Source organism: Triticum urartu, chromosome 7, assembly GCF_003073215.2.
Source record: "Triticum urartu cultivar G1812 chromosome 7, Tu2.1, whole genome shotgun sequence".
NCBI lineage: Eukaryota > Viridiplantae > Streptophyta > Magnoliopsida > Poales > Poaceae > Triticum > Triticum urartu.
Window position 1 is genome coordinate 702,625,085 of NC_053028.1, and position 16,543 is coordinate 702,641,627.

Sequence of the window (16,543 nt, forward strand, 5' to 3'; positions counted from 1 at the left end):
ACGCCTAGTGTTGACTCTAGTTGCATGAACATTAGTGGCAATATATGGAGTTTTCAAAAGAAATACAACAACGTACAACATTACTCAAACTCAAAAAAAAAAAACCATGTGTTGTACTAATTTTCAAGGAATCAATCATCTCTGGTGGGCTAGCTCCTTGAAGCTGATGGGTGTGGTGATCTGTGTCGGGCCGTCCACGAAGAGCGCCTGTGCACTCAGCTCAGCAGCCCGCTGGCTGGGGTGCACGTTGTCAAAGAAAGCATACGCATCACGATGACTGCACAGTGTCGCATTCCTCGTGCACTTACCCTCCGCGCCCAGCCTACCGCTCCCGCAGCACGCTCTATCGGCGTTCAGGAACCCGGCCGCTTGGGGGTTGTCGAAATTGGCCTGTGAGCCGGCGAAAGAGTCGACAAGGGAGTACTTGAGGCCTGGGAGCCTCGTCGGGGCGAGGGCGGTGGCAAGGCCAGACTTGAACGCCGTGGCAAGCCCGGCAGCGAGGCGGTTCATGCCATCATTGCAGGCCCCCGTTGCGTTCAACAAACGCACCCGCGGCACACACCCTACTGGACCAGTGTTAATGATCCCAAACTTCCTTGCTCCCATCCCATACAGGTCAATGATGGCAGCAGAGTAGTTTGAGACGAGGGTGGCATATAGTGCAGCAACATCAGCTTGGGACTTTGGTCTGGTCTGGAAGAGATCGTTGCTGCCGGTGCCCAAGAGGAAGAAGGAGCTGGCAATGAGCTTGGAGACTTTACGGCTGCCCCACGCGACCTCCATCTCGGCCTTGGTGGACGCGAAGTATTGCACCTGCTTCGATAATGGTATGTTCTTTCCGGCATTCTGCATACAAAATATATATGGCTAAATATTAGGGTGATAACAGATGCATGGTTATTTAGCTAAAGAAACAACCAAGTGGTTGATTAGTGACAATATATTAGCTGCATTTTAAAATTGAGACCTTTTGGTTTTGTTGAAACAAATGTTTGACTAAACCATATATAACATTCAATTTATGTGACATGAAGTTAGTGCCGTCAAATTTGTATTTAAAAATACTAAGTTAAATTTGTAGTAGAAACCACAGGGGACACTCCACAACAACACTTGCAGTTAATTGAGAATTCTGGCTTGTATACGTGCCACCATTCAAGCACATGGTTGTCAAACTTTTAAAAAAAAATTGCTGTCAAACTTGGACTCGGTTTAATTTGGAGTACTTGTTGTGAGCCTGTGATGATTAGTTGATTAATTAGCTAACTTTTTCAAAAAGAGGGGAATGTCTTCGGCCTCTGCACGAAGTGATTGCACACAAACTTTGATTACCTAACCATAAAACAACTTAATTATAAGTTCACTTCCGCTTCGGTAGACCCCTGTAAACACAAGGACGGCCGAGATTGCCCAATACCTCTTCATAACAAAGGGCATGATGCGCATATTTTGAAAAAGCTTCCCCCGCCGGCCCGACCGTCCGCAAAAAAAAACAGGCGAAGCAATACGTATATGAATACAGCCCGCCCGCCCCGGAGGGAAAAAAATTAAACCGGCCGGCCGCACGCGCCTGGTGACGTGACAGGCATGCAGACGTGCCCGCCCGCGATCACGGCGGCAGTCCCCGCAGTCAACGCGTCGCGCCGCACCCGTCGCGGCCCCACCCGCCCACGTCCCCCGACCGCACGCCAGCCCGCACCCGTCCGCCAATCACGGCGCCCGAGGCGCGCATGCACGTAGGCGGTTGCACGCGCGTGCCGCCTGCCGGACGCCTCCGCTGCCGCCTGCCGGACGCCACCGCTGCCGCCTGTCGCGCCGCCGCTGCCGCTGTCGCCTGGCCTGCCACCCGACCGGCCCGCCGCCTGGCCTGCCCCCTCCGGACGCGCCGTTCGCGGCGCCCGACGGTCAAACGTCGCCTCGCCTGCCGCGCGGTCATTAACGCGCCGGCGTTAATAGCCGCGCTGCCGCCCGCCCGCCTCCTCCCCCGCCCCGCTATAAAACGGCGACGCCCCGCCCACGCCCGTCCCACCGTGTTGTCGCCTGCCCGCCTCCTCCCCCGCCCCCGCCCACACCCGTCCCACCGACGCCTGTCGCCGCCTGCCCGCACCCGATGTCGTTCTTCCGCAGCAGCAGCAGCACTGGCGGCGGCGGCGCCGACGATGACGTCCCTGGCGCATGGCCGACGAGCATCGGTGTGCCGGAGACGCTGGAGCTCCACCGCTACTGCCTCCTTGTGCCGCCGGGCTGCCGTCTTCCACGCAACTGGAAGATCGACGCCGACGGCTACGCGACGCTGGGTCCCGGCGCGACGGAGGAGGAGCTCCGCAACCACAGCGGCGGCCGTCACAATATCGAAGGCCGGAAGCGGTTTTGGTGCGGGAAGGACTATTGGGAGGTCATGGCCGCCTTCCGCCTTGCGGCGGCCGGCGAGACCCCCGACCTGACGGGCCGCAGCGGCCGTCTTCGTGCACCGCCTCCACCGCACGATCGCCACAGACGTGGCGGCGGCCACGGTGTGCACCCGGCACCGGCGCCGCGCCGGCCGCCGCTCCCTCGCCGCCGCGGTAGACTTGCCGCCGGAGCAGGTCATCCTCCGCGAGGACGGCGACCCAGATGACACGCCGGGGTACCACGTGGCCGTACGGCCGTCGGAGGCTGCAGCGGCGGCGGCGGAGGCGATGGAGGCCGCCGAGATTGCGGCCGCAATCCAGGCGGCCGAGGCGGCGCAGCAGGCGGCGATGGCGGCGCCGGAGTGGCAGCAGGTGCCGCCGGAGTGGCAGCAGGAGTGGGAGCAGGCGCCGGCGGAGTGGCAGCAGGCGCCGGCGGAGTGGCAGCAGGCGCCGGCGGAGGAGGAGGATTCCGACGATGATCCGGTGGACTGGGACGACCTCGCCAACCGGTCCAGCAGCGACGATGATGGCGGCGACGGCCCGGCCGTGATTGACCTCGTTGATAGTGACAACGAGTAGTTTTTTTACTGTATTTTTTATTTAATTTGGTTATGTCGTTGTAAGCCTAAGTAGTAGACTTTATGTATGAACTTGTAATCATCGAGTTCACTCGACTATGTAAAATATTTTATCTATGTTGAATGAAATTTAAGTGAAATTTCTTTTGTCCTTTTCATTCAAGAGTTTTGATTTGATGATGAATTTGTACACGAAAATATGGTAAAACATAATAAAATAGTAAGGACGCTAAAGTACGTGATTGCATGCATGTAACAGAACAAAATTTTGCGAGTGTGTGTGCATCCCGAATGTAGTCCTACACGCACGATATGAACGAAATCAGACAGGAAACACACGTAGCTCAGTGTGTGTCCGGACATCGGTGTAGGGTACTTTAGCCTAGGAAACCCTAGAAAATGCATCGAGGGTTAAAAAATTGCGAGAATTGGCGTGGGTGCTGTGGATGGTGATGGCAACGTGTGAAAAAATTGTCGTGACATTTGACAGAGTAGAAAAAAAACCGTAGTTGGGAACCCCCTCCCCGGCAGACCGAGAAGTAGTTGGTTGCACTCGGGCTACGTGATCGCAAGCATGCAATTGCACCAAAGTGTGCGTACAGGTGGGCACGGCCAATGTAGCCCCCCACGCAAGGTTGGAACGAAAACGGACACAAAACGGACGTTGCGTCACGTCCGGGCAGTGTTTTTGCGATTTTCGACCTGGAAAACCCTAGAAAATGCACCGAGTGTCGGAAAAATACGAGAATTGGCATGTGTGCTGTGGATGGTGATGGCAACGTGTGAAAAAAGTGTCGTGACGTTTGACGGAGTAGAAAAAAAACCGTAGTTGGGAACCCCCTCCCCGGCAGACCGACAAGTAGCTGGTTGCACTGGGGCTATGTGATCGCATGCATGCAATTGCACCAAAGTGTGCGTACATGTGGGCACGGCCAACGTAGGCCCCCACGCAAGGTTGGAACGAAAACGGACACAAAACGGACGTTGCGTCACTTCCGGGCAGTGTTTTTGTGATTTTTGACTTGGAAAACCCTAGAAAATGCGCCGAGCGCCAGAAAAATACGAGAATTGGCGTGTGTGCTGTGGATGGTGATGGCAACGTGTGGAAAAAGTGTCGTGACGTTTGACGTAGCAGAAAAAAAACCGTAGTTGGGAACCCCCTCCCCGGCAGACCGAGAAGTAGCTGGTTGCACTGGGGCTACGTGATCGCATGCATGCAATTGCATCAAAGTGTGCGTACATGTGGGCACGGCCAACGTAGGCCCCCACGCAAGGTTGGAACGAAAACAGACACAAAACGGACGTTGCGTCACGTCCGGGCAGTATTTTTGTGATTTTCGACCTGGAAAACCCTAGAAAATGCGCCGAGCGCCGGAAAAATACGAGAATTGGCGTGTGTGCTGTGGATGGTGATGGCAACGTGTGGAAAAAGTGTCGTGACGTTTGACGAAGTAGAAAAAAAACCGTAGTTGGGAACCCCCTCCCCGGCAGACCGAGAAGTAGCTGGTTGCACTGGGGCTACGTGATCGCATGCATGCAATTGCACCAAAGTGTGCGTACATGTGGGCACGGCCAACGTAGGCCCCCACGCAAGGTTGGAACGAAAACGGACACAAAACGGACGTTGCGTCACTTCCGGGCAGTGTTTTGCGATTTTCGACCTGAAAAACCCTAGAAAATGCGCCGAGCGCCAGAAAAATACGAGAATTGGCGTGTGTGCTGTGGATGGTGATGGCAACGTGTGGAAAAAGTGACGTGACGTTTGACGGAGCAGAAAAAAAACCGTAGTTGGGAACCCCCTCCCCGGCAAACCGAGAAGTAGCTGGTTGCACTGGGGCTACGTGATCGCATGCATGCAATTGCACCAAAGTGTGCGTACATGTGGGCACGGCCAACGTAGGCCCCCACGCAAGGTTGGAACGAAAACAGACACAAAACGGACGTTGCGTCACGTCCGGGCAGTATTTTTGTGATTTTCGACCTGGAAAACCCTAGAAAATGCGCCGAGCGCCGGAAAAATACGAGAATTGGCGTGTGTGCTTTGGATGGTGATGGCAACGTGTGGAAAAAGTGTCGTGACGTTTGACGAAGTAGAAAAAAAACCGTAGTTGGGAACCCCCTCCCCGGCAGACCGAGAAGTAGTTGGTTGCACTCGGGCTACGTGATCGCAAGCATGCAATTGCACCAAAGTGTGCGTACAGGTGGGCACGGCCAATGTAGCCCCCCACGCAAGGTTGGAACGAAAACGGACACAAAACGGACGTTGCGTCACGTCCGGGCAGTGTTTTTGCGATTTTCGACCTGGAAAACCCTAGAAAATGCACCGAGCGTCGGAAAAATACGAGAATTGGCATGTGTGCTGTGGATGGTGATGGCAACGTGTGGAAAAAGTGTCGTGACGTTTGACGGAGTAGAAAAAAACCGTAGTTGGGAACCCCCTCCCCGGCAGACCGACAAGTAGCTGGTTGCACTGGGGCTATGTGATCGCATGCATGCAATTGCACCAAAGTGTGCGTACATGTGGGCACGGCCAACATAGGCCCCCACACAAGGTTGGAACGAAAACGGACACAAAACGGACGTTGCGTCACGTCCGGGCAGTATTTTTGCGATTTTCGATCTGAAAAACCCTAGAAAATGCGCCGAGCGCCGGAAAAATACGAGAATTGGCGTGTGTGCTGTGGATGGTGATGGCAACATTTGGAAAAAGTGTCATGACGTTTGACGGAGTAGAAAAAAAAACCTTAGTTGGGAACCATATTTAAAAATAATTTGTTTTCTGTTTGAAGTTAAAAAAATATCATAAGATATGACCATGCATGGACTACTGCGCGCTGACGCTAATCAACCCGTATCGTCTGGGGCCCGGCCCAATCATTGCGTACGGCAGTGGAGACAGAAGCGACGCGGGCCCGACCGAATCTATCGTGATTAGCACCTGGCACGCCCGCCGCCATATGCCCTCGTCACCCACGACGCCCTGCCCCAAGCCCTAACCCACGCCGCCATCTGCCCCCGATCCCCTGACACCCCTCACCCTGTCCTCTTTAGCACGCCGCCGTCCATCCACCCCTTCTGGCCCCGTGACGCCACTCCGCCATCTGTCCTCCCCCGGTGGAGAACACCTCATCCGCTGTCCGTCCGCCGCCGTTGGAGAACATTAAATCCGCCGTCCATCGATCGACAGCACGCCATCCAACATGGTCGTCCATCTACATCACGTCAGCCGAAGATTCTGACGTAGGCGGCCGCGGTTCCACAGCACGCAGTCGGCGTCGTCATCACCACCAGCACCCCCCCCCCCCCGCCGCGGCCACCGACGGCCGTACTAGTGGGAGGTAATTTTTATGTTTTTTCAACGATGCAATCATCATGTTCATCATGTACACATGAAAAGTAGCTAATATGTTATTTGCTCCTATTCGTAGTGATGGAGGACTACGGACAGATTTTCTGTTCTGTTGAGAAGTGGTGTCTCCTCGTCAGCAAACTGACCTCTAGGCAAAAAAACGATTTGCAAGCACTAGATTAGGACAAATGTTGATGATTCCTAGTGTGCTCATGCGCAAGTGTCTGCTAAAGTTTATGATTAAATCATACACAGTGGACACAGAAAGGTTCATTATGCCATCAAGAAACGGTGCGATATCATTGCGCGCTGAAGATGTGTTTGATATTTTTGGCCTAGTGAACAAGGGCAGAGATGCCATGAAAGCTTTAGGTAAAGGGGGGCTAAAGGAGAAAGTGAAGGTGCCGAGTCGTTTCATAGATTCGAGTACGAATGAAATAATGATAGACCAGCTTATACAGGACATCACTACTAGTGGATTGTATGATGATGATTTCCTGCGTCGAATTATGTTGGTTCTTCTAGGCACTGTTCTTGCACCACACTCCACGGTAGAAGTTCCTAATGCTTTTTACAAGCTAGTGGAGGATGTGGAGAGCATTAAATCATTTAACTGGAACGCGTTTACTTTACGCGTTTGCGTCGATGGCATAACGAAGACTTTATCGGATCGTACAGATTTTACATGGCCGGTGGGAAACCTTGCTCTCATACAGGTAAATTGTATGTTATATATGTTATTTCGAACTATAGTCTGGACTGTTAAGATACATCGTACGGCCGCGGGAATGGGAGGGTAAGTATTTATGGTTTGCATGCATGGAGTTATGGAACGTTTTTCATGGTGAGTAATTTAAAATGATTTAACATGGCACAGGTTGATGACATAATAAGTGAGAAGCACAGACAGATGATAATTGCTCAAGAGGGGAAATTTGTGGAGGAAGAATCTGAGCCAGTTGATAGAACAGGTCGTTCGCGGAAAAGGAAGGATAATAGAGACGAGGCTTCATCGAGTAAGGACACGACCTTAGATCAAATTATGAAAAGCATCAAAGACATGCAGAAAGAAATTCGCCTTGTCCCTAAAAAATGTGCTGAGGTAATTAGTGATGTGTTATTCAAATTACATCAGATTATTCATATTCTTTGCATGTACTTACTGCTTCCCATGTGTTATTGCAGATAGTACTGGAGGAGCTGGAGAACAAAGGTCTTGTCTTCAAGACAAATAGAGGGTTTAGTGATGTTGAGTTTGTGGAGCACAGTGAGAACTGGATGAGGAGGTATGGTCCGTCAAAATATTTTCCAGATGTAAAATCAACTCCTGCAAAGGACGATATGGACAACGGGGTGGAGGCATCCTTCACCAATGGGAACGGGAAGAAGTCCGCATGTGAGAAAGGTATGCATCTCAACACACCCGGTACAGGAGATGAAGGGGACCCCTTCGTTATTGACGAGAATGGTAATTCAACCGACCCATCTTTTGCAACGGTACGCACGAATGACTTTCCAGCAGTTACTTCAACCCCCAAGAATATAAATGCAGTGTCAGACGGGTCTAGCGCCGATAAATCTGAGGAGATTAGTATGGATAGTCTGAACACACTTATTAAAAAAGCGAAAGAAAGTGGTACTAAGGAGAATGATGGGAATGAGAAAGAAAGTGGCACTAAGGAGAATGATGGGAATGCAAAAGAAAGTGGCACTGAGGAGAATGAAGGGAAACGCAAGAGAAAAAAGTCAAAGCATATTCTTTCACCCTTCCAGCAGATCGGTGGACGTAAACGTCCAAAGAAAAGTAAGTGTTATGTACTTTGTTTTGAAGATATTTCATTCCTTCCATGCACAATTTATTTACTCATTGTTTGATTATATTTTAGGTTTGTTTGGTATAAGAGACGTTCTGATTAATACCGATTACATTACTGAGGATCACATAGAGGCCGCGAAGGTTTATATCAAGACACTATCAGACTCGGCGAAGCTTAGTAGGAAAACTGACGTGCACATGATAGGAATTGCTGGGGAAACATGTACACCTGATATGCTTCAAGCCATCATTGCGAAAAAATGGTTGCATGGCGGTGTAAGTATTACAACAATTATATGAAGTTGTACATGTCATATTTAATTTTTTCTAAGAGGAGTATTGCTGTTATGTTATTTTCAGGTCATCAATAGTTATTGCAACCATATGCAGACCCATAATCCTCGTCCTGACCGTCACATTTTATCATCTTGGGTGTCACACTGGCTTATTCTTCGTGCTGAAGGAAAAGTTAAGAACTCTAAGCACCATTTTATGGAGCATTTCACAAACCAAAATAAAATGGTGTCTAGAGTTAATGAGGAGTATTTCATTACAGATAAGGTATTTCACATTTGTATGATCCTTCGTAGTACATAACTAATTGTGTGTCCAAGAACTTGACTAAACTTTGTTGTAGGCATACTTTCCTTTTCATGTGGAATAAAGTCACTGGATAACAATTCTCATGCACAACAAGAAAAAAGAGTTTCAAGTTTTAAATTCTACTGGTAAATGCAGCAAGGCAGTTCTTAAAAAAATAAGGCAGCTGGTAAGCTTCTTTCTTTACATGTAACAAGATAGATAGTACTAATTAGTTATGTACTTCATATGAACTTCACATCTATATTTCAGAGGGCAGAAATAGCTAAAGATACCTTGGAGGTGAACTCCCTTGTACAAACGGAACATCCAGACGTATCTTCGTGGCCAATAAATGAGTACGATATGCCGTTACAAAAGGATGGGTATGTTCAACTGTTTAAGTTCTAAGTACTTCTCTTACACAGCAATGCCTGACTCGAGGTTTTTTACAGAGTTTCTTGTGGTCTGTTTGTGGTGAAATGCATTCAAAACTGGAACGGAGATGAATGGATATTTGAGTTTGATCAAGCTGAGGTGAATGCTTCAAGGGGACGCATTCTAGCTGAAATACTTTTTTCAGAGTGCAACACGATGGAAACTGTGAAAGAGAAGATTTTGAAGATCATGGACAAGAATTAGTTTGTTGATGGGTTTTTGGTTACGGGAACATTCTTTTTCTTATTATCGCAACTAAATAAACGTGCCGTTGACGGCACTAGGAACAATTTTGATATTATGACATTTCTTATTGTAATGGTCATGATTATGCACGTCCGCAACTAAATAAAGGTGCCGTCGTCGGTACTAGCTACAATATTTATTTTCCAACTATATATGTTAAGCTGCTATGTGCTATATGCTTATGTGATGATGATGCCGCCGTCTGCTGGCTCGTAGAGTTTCATATAAATGGAGGCAGACGGCTGGCTTTATGTGCAATATTATTATGTGATGATAATGCCAGCCGTCGTTTGTTGGTTCTTAGATGCACATATAAATGCAGGCGGACGCCTCCTCATTTGCTAAAAAAAATTGACTAGAAAAAAAAAACAGCCCGACCTTCCCTTGTGGACCCAGGGACTGTGCATCCAACCAAAATCTAGCCGACAGGCCACTCGGGCGGTCGATGTGGACCCCACAAGGGCCCACAAGTAGGCCAACGGGGCTGACAAGGAGTTTGTAACAGAGGAGTTCGAGAGAAACAGCCGACGCGGCTATTTAAGCCGGTCGGTGCGCCCTTCCATTGGCGAGGTGGGATTAAATAAGGCGATGCGGTCGACACAACGCTGACGAGGCTCCATTTCTTGCAACGTCGCCGCCCGGCCCATGTCGGCCCAGTACGACAGGGCCAGCCTCGCCCCTCCCCGGCCCAGTCATCGTCGTCTCGCGCGCTCGACGAAGGAGTTTAGTCCCACCTCGGAAGCTGACGGGGGTGAGGACCAACTTACATATGCCGGCGTGCTACACAGGTCGAACTCCTCTGCTAGTACTGCTTGAAATCGCCGCCCCGTTGGACCCGGCTGCTGGGCCCTTGATGGGCTTTATATGGACCTCCCGAGTCGCCTCATTGGCTTGATTTGGGTTGGGAATATAGCCCAACTTGCGGTCCAGCAGCCGGTCGGGCATTTTTTTGCACAACGACAGTCGGCTATGTTTTTTTGCACAACGGCGGTCGGCCATGTTTTTTGCAACAGGTACAGTAACAAAAACGCAGCATATTAAAATTGTGAACTCTTTCACATAGCAGTACAAATAAGATGGCAATTCATTAAACAAATATGATGTGTCATATCACATATGTTCACATAAGTATTTTCATCACACATAAATAAATCGAGACATAAAGTTTTCTGCCACACAAGTACGAACAAGAAACAACATAGTTTATTCGGACTAGACTCATGCGACCGTTTTTATTCTTCCAACATAGCAAGATGCTTCTCTACGCCCAATTCCTGAACATAACATAAAAATATGGGTGAGAAAATATAGTTTGTAAAACCGAAGTACCAACATAACAAAAAATAATAAGGTAGCATCTTACTTCTGGTTTTTTCGACATGTAGCCTTGTTATGACCTGGTAGACTACACAGACTGCACAAAGAACCACTTTTTTTCTCTGTAAAATCTTTTGGCCTACCATTTTTTGTAACATCGGGCCCCCCTTTAACCGCCCCTTCTTAGGTGCACCATTCGTCGAAACTTTCTCAGGATCACCAATACCAGGCTCAACTTGTTGCGCTTGACTTGCCTCCTTCTTAAGCTTAGCATACCTTCTACTTCCTATAAGTTCCTTCTCTGGTATCTTTTTCTGCGCTATTATGTTGTCCAAACACTTCATCAACTCGTCAAACAAGAAGGGATCATTTGCTGCAACATGAGCTGCCTCTGCGGTTTTTATGCTTATTTGACTATACCAGTCTCTCTCTAATGGCCCTGACCAACCCCATCCAAACATATCACTCTTCCGTTGCACAGGCAATCCATCTCTCGCATTTTTTGACAACCGATGAAGGACACAACACTTTGGTATTTCAGTTATGCTCAGATGATGGAGAACAAAAAGAATGTGTTTGCATGCCAGGCCTTTCCGAACCATCCTAAGACAACTGCATGTTATAGTTTCTTCTGAGTTACCTGGTTCATAAACAACATTATACATGAACTTGTGGTTATCCTTCCATGTCACCATATATGTCTGACGCTCAATTCCCACGAGCGTCTCAAATATCTCCAGCTGACCCATCTTGTGCAAATCATCTTGCAGGATGTAAAAATTAGCAGGTGTGAATACTTTGGCGGCATGCTCCTCAAGTGCCTTATATTCAGTAACCGACAGTGGTTCTTTTTGGTGTGCCTCACAGTCATCATACGCCTCATTCTCACGCAGGCGAACTATACAGTTCTCATAATGCACAACCAAATCAACTATTGTCATACCGTAGTCCAGGTGTAGGTGAAGGCAGGAGTTGAGGCTTTCGCTTCTCTGGTTACTTCGCATACCAAGGAAAAAACCATCGGAAAGATATGAAGCTGCCCAAAGTCTCTTCTTCCTGTACATCCTGTCAAGCCACTCTTTAGTTCTATCCGTCTTCCACTTATTATAGAAAGCGGTCCATCTCTGCTCAAAGTTCGCTTGAGAGGTGGCATAGTATAGGAGCGATCTGAACTCATCCGGTGACTTGTAATGCAGGTGCCTCTGCATATTTTTCTCGATATGCCAGGAGCAAAGACGATGGAAAACATCTGAAAGCACAGTCCGAATAGCCCGGATCATTGCAGCGTCACCATCTGTGATTATTGACTTTGGCTTCACCTGGCAGTTTGCTTTCATAAATGTCTGCAGCAGCCACACATATGTCCCTTCCGTCTCGTCAGCAATTATGGCACACCCAAACACTGTGGTGCAACGGTGGTTGTTAACTCCGACAAAAGGGACGAACGGCATACCATATCTGTTCATCTTATACGTGCTACCAAACACAACCACATCTCCGTAGTCCTGATAGTCCCTCCGCGACTGTGCATCACACCAAAACATACTCTTCAGTCGCCCTTCCTTGTCACGCACATACTCAAAAAAAACTCAGGGTCCTTCTCCTTCCTGCTCCTCATAATGCCAACTGCCGTCTCTGCGTCACCTTTTGCTATGAGCTTCATTTTTTCTCTGCAACAAAGATTGTAAATATCCCTCCTGATAAGCCCGCACTTATCGTACGAACCGTATCTGCTGATAAAGTTGTCCATTATTATATGCTTTCTTATCCCGGCAGCTTCCAACGCCAATATCTCTGCCCTCGTGCCTTCTCCAATCCGTCTGTGAGACCACAGAAAACAAACCTCGTCGGGCCTAGCCATCGCGTGGTTGTGATCATCCACGAATGACGCGACAAACCAAACACCACGTTCTCTATCCAGCTTCACCATCATATGTGCACCGCAATCGCAACGAGTCTCCGATCTAAGCCTGCGCTTGCGGCCCTCCATGGTTATAAACTTGCTCTGCCTTCTACCTGCCCTGGAGCAAAGAAATCTCCGGTACCGTATCATTCCTGAAGCACCTCGTTTGACTTTCTGTTTTCTGATGCTAAACCTGTTCTCTTTGGCGTGATTGTTATAGAATATGTATGCATCACCTTGCGACCGAAAGGTCATAGCCATCACCTTCCAATGTGTATCCACCATTTGCTGCTGCCTTCGAGCCTCCTCAATGTCGATCTCCCCCTCATTGTGATCACCGCTAATACCATCTGACTCCTCCTACAAAATTCATATGAAAATGTATATGTTAACTACTATCATTTAATTCATAATATTCATCGATGTACAACATCTATCTACGAACCTAGCTCAAGTTATCCGCGAATGATTCCTGTAAACTATTTTCCACATTGTCAACATCCACATCTTCCTGCAAATTTGTATACATAGAGAAATAGTTAGCCATGCCATACATTGCAGGTTCAAAGATGAAATCAAAATATACGGCACTTACGTTTTCACTATTTGCGCCATGTCCATTATGATCAAAATCCTCCGGAGGCAAGATATCAAATGACGACACGGAATCGTTGTCGCTGTTGTCATCATCTTCATTAAAAATATCGTTATCATTCTGAGTCGCCTTATTAGTACCATTATCATCCCCCGTCAATGCGGTTTGTTCATCCATGGCAACACGCCTAACTGACCAAACTGCATAACATTGTGAATTCATCACGTGTTAAGTTTGTACTGTGGATCATGCCCAACTGCAACTCTATCTGCCTACAACATGCGGTCGTCCGGGGAGGCGCCGCTGCGACGGCATGTTTACTCAACCATAAACCCTAGATCACTATGTGTGACTCATATCATTTAGCATGCTAGGTTTAGACGAGGAGATTAGATGGCAAACCTTCGGCCGCGGAGTAGACAGCGGCGACGTGCAACACGAGGGTTAGATGGAAGACGGCAGCGACGTGGAAGACGAGGGCCGCGGTGTAGACGTCGCCGACGTAGGTCGACGCAGGGCCGGATCCGCGGCGTGCGGACGACAGCGCGGTCAGTCGCAGCCGACAAGCCGTCCGACGGTGACGTGCAAGACGAGGGTTAGATGGAAGACGGCGGCGACGTGGAAGACGAGGGCCGCGGTGTAGACGTCGCCGGTGTAGGTCGACGCGGGACGGATCCGCGGCGACGTTCAGATGCGGCGTCGGATGGGGTTCAGTCGGCGGCGATCGCACAGTTAGAAACTGGGCGTGATCGACGTGCGTGAACGTCGGGCGGGCGAGAAGATCGTGCAGCTGACTTTTTTCCTCTACACGTGCGGCGGTTTTTTTTATTCGTCAAGTTATACGGACGTCGGTCTATACGGTATGATAGGAAGTGGGCATACGTTTCTTCCGTATGACCATTATGCCCTTCTACGTTTTGTTGGGGGGGTCTACCGAAGCAAGCCCTTTATAAGTTTCTCACAGGTAACATGCGTACATGACCGACCTATACATGTGTCTCGGTTCCTAATCCCACGTTCCGGAGCTTCCTCCCTTGGACGTCGGTTCCAAATAAACCGGACAAATCCACCGACAGCAAGCTGTTCGGGAAAGTACCATCTCAAGTAGACGTTTTGAGCATATTTCCGGCTAGAATTTTAAAATTAGTTACTATTATTACTATTAATACAACTTTTTGCAATATTTACATTGGCAACTTGGGTAAAGCTTTCCCCTGCTATATAGATACTACACGGCACGATCTGCCTCTAAAATGTCATTTATCCACCGTTTATATTGTTCATAACTAATAAAACCATTGCACTAATAGTACTATACGTACCCTAAAAAAAATAGTACTATACGTAACATGAGGCTACAGCTACATACCAACTCTGTTGGAACAAAGAAGTGAAAACAAGCTGATATTATCTAGCTAGCACATAACCAAGCATCTGTAAATAAATTAAAGTGACTTACAGTGGAGTCGAGGATCCCGGATCCCGCCGAGGCGTAGCTCACGCCTCTGGTCAGAGCGCTGGGGATGAGATAGTTGCGTGATTTCAGCACCAGGTAAGCCAGGGGGCTCCTCTCGAACCCGAGGTGCCTCGCTGCAGCCATCCATGAAGTCAGCACAGGATCTACACATACATACATATAGTAGTTGTGAACTTGCGTGATGATACGTACCGATGAAGTCGGCGATGTTGTAGCCGTTGCTGAACCGCCCGGTGGCCTTCGCACCGCCGGGGAAGTCAATGCCGTAGAAGGGTTCATTGGCCCTGGGCACGTCCTTCCCTGGCAGATGGTTGTTGTTGCCCACGTCCAGCGTCGAGTCCCCCAGCACGAACATCGCCGGCACCACCGGCCGCCCCACCGCGCTAGCACCAACGGCACCGACGAACACAAGGCCCAGAAGCACGAGGACGAGATCCTTCATCGCTGCCTGTCTAGGAATCGAGCTAGCCAGAAGCTAACCTTGTGTATAGTACAGTAGAGTACAGGTGTGTGCGTGGTAATTGGCCGTCTAATGGTGATTATGGTGATGGCAAGGGGCAGGTACTTATAACCCCAATTAGTACGGTTTGATCGATCGATATGATCAGATCAACTAGCTACTAGCTAGCTAGTCAACGAAAGTGCCATGATCGGAGTATACATGCTAATAAAATATACACACATGTGAATGTGATGGATGCCTCCCTCGGAAAAGTAGTGCATGCTCGATCGATCCATCAGAACGAGACTACCCCTCGATCACTTTAATTAGTTAGTTAATTAGCATGTTATGCTTACAGTATCTTCCGTCGAGATCTTGTCAACTCATGTCTGGCCGATCTCTACTTTCTAGAGATGACCGCACGTTCTTGTATTTGTTATTTTGTATCAGATGACAGGTCGATACAATACAGTCTTAGGACGTTACAGCACAACTAACTACACGCCATCATGTGTATATAGTACAACATGATTGTAGAGCTAGCATCCGAGAGCTCGAATTATACAAAAATGACCGTCGGTTTCAGCGGCAGCCTCCACACATTGTGAGGCGTATATATGTACAATAGATGAGGATACTGTAGAGCTGGATCGATCGGCGTGGAGAATATTTTTAACATGTTTAAACAATTTGTTAGTCTATATGTCCACATCTCCATCTTATCTTGCTCTCCTTGCTTTATGCATGCGCTAAAAGAACAATGCAGTGGGTGGCTCATGAGTACCAATTAGTGGGTTAGTGCATCGTTGAGTACCACTACTCGTAAGCGCTACTTCGGCATGGACAATTAAGTTGGTAAAAGATGAGTACTAGTACAATGTGATACTACCAGTACCATGGCAATTTAATCTCATGATTCATGTGTAGGTACTCCATTCGCAATTGAGCACCTAGTAAGTAAGTAACCCGTCTCATACTTCACATGTGCGGGTTACATTTCGTCACGCGGTTTAATTTTGTCGACTGACCTCATGCATCTGCACTAATCACGTGAAGAGCAAGTGAAAACAATGCACGCCGACAGCTCGAAGCTTAACGACCAATTGCAAGGTTTGACCACTAATAATTTCAAAATTATACTCATCGATCTGCTTGCATGCGTGCTTTTGGAATGATTTATTTATCCTGTAGTGTAGCCACCATTGAAGTGCAAACTTAATTTTGCACTGTCAGGTGCAAAGAAAGGGAAACTGGCGATGCCGCGTTGGCACTTTTTATGGAGTAATAATTTCTTGTTTCGGACAAATCCCATCTGTTTCTTATATTTTATCCTGTTTTTGTGCACATGCATGATCTCGTCAAAACTGCAATGATGGTCCGTAGTCAATAGTTCTCACTCGGTCACTTCCCTAC

At 48.4% G+C, this 16,543-nt stretch overlaps 2 protein-coding genes across 2 annotated transcripts; both read right to left on the reverse strand.

The window, feature by feature from the left end:
- Positions 1-135: 135 nt before the first annotated feature.
- On the reverse strand, positions 136-16,535 carry LOC125525767 (GDSL esterase/lipase At4g28780-like). The gene is made up of 3 exons (XM_048690778.1): positions 14,881-16,535; positions 14,671-14,801; positions 136-846 (listed from the first exon to the last, which is right to left on the reverse strand). The coding sequence occupies exons 1-3, from the start codon at positions 15,128-15,130 to the stop codon at positions 136-138; spliced, it is 1,092 nt and encodes a 363-aa protein (XP_048546735.1). The 5' UTR covers positions 15,131-16,535.
- Positions 10,469-13,367, reverse strand: LOC125525766 (protein FAR1-RELATED SEQUENCE 5-like). The gene is made up of 4 exons (XM_048690777.1): positions 13,212-13,367; positions 13,062-13,127; positions 10,760-12,976; positions 10,469-10,670 (listed from the first exon to the last, which is right to left on the reverse strand). The coding sequence occupies exons 3-4, from the start codon at positions 12,255-12,257 to the stop codon at positions 10,615-10,617; spliced, it is 1,554 nt and encodes a 517-aa protein (XP_048546734.1). The 5' UTR covers positions 12,258-12,976; positions 13,062-13,127; positions 13,212-13,367; the 3' UTR covers positions 10,469-10,614.
- Positions 16,536-16,543: the final 8 nt, after the last annotated feature.

Coding starts and splice junctions, on each gene's coding strand:
- LOC125525766 (XM_048690777.1), bottom strand. CDS start 12,257: ATGTTTTGGTGTGATGCACAGTCGCGGAGGGACTATCAGGACTACGGA. Junction 10,671..10,759: donor ACATGTCGAAAAAACCAGAA/GTAAGATGCTAC, acceptor TGTTATGTTCAG/GAATTGGGCGTAGAGAAGCA.
- LOC125525767 (XM_048690778.1), bottom strand. CDS start 15,130: ATGAAGGATCTCGTCCTCGTGCTTCTGGGCCTTGTGTTCGTCGGTGCC. Junction 14,802..14,880: donor CAACATCGCCGACTTCATCG/GTACGTATCATC, acceptor GGATGGCTGCAG/CGAGGCACCTCGGGTTCGAG. Junction 847..14,670: donor CCGGGATCCTCGACTCCACT/GTAAGTCACTTT, acceptor TTTTGTATGCAG/AATGCCGGAAAGAACATACC.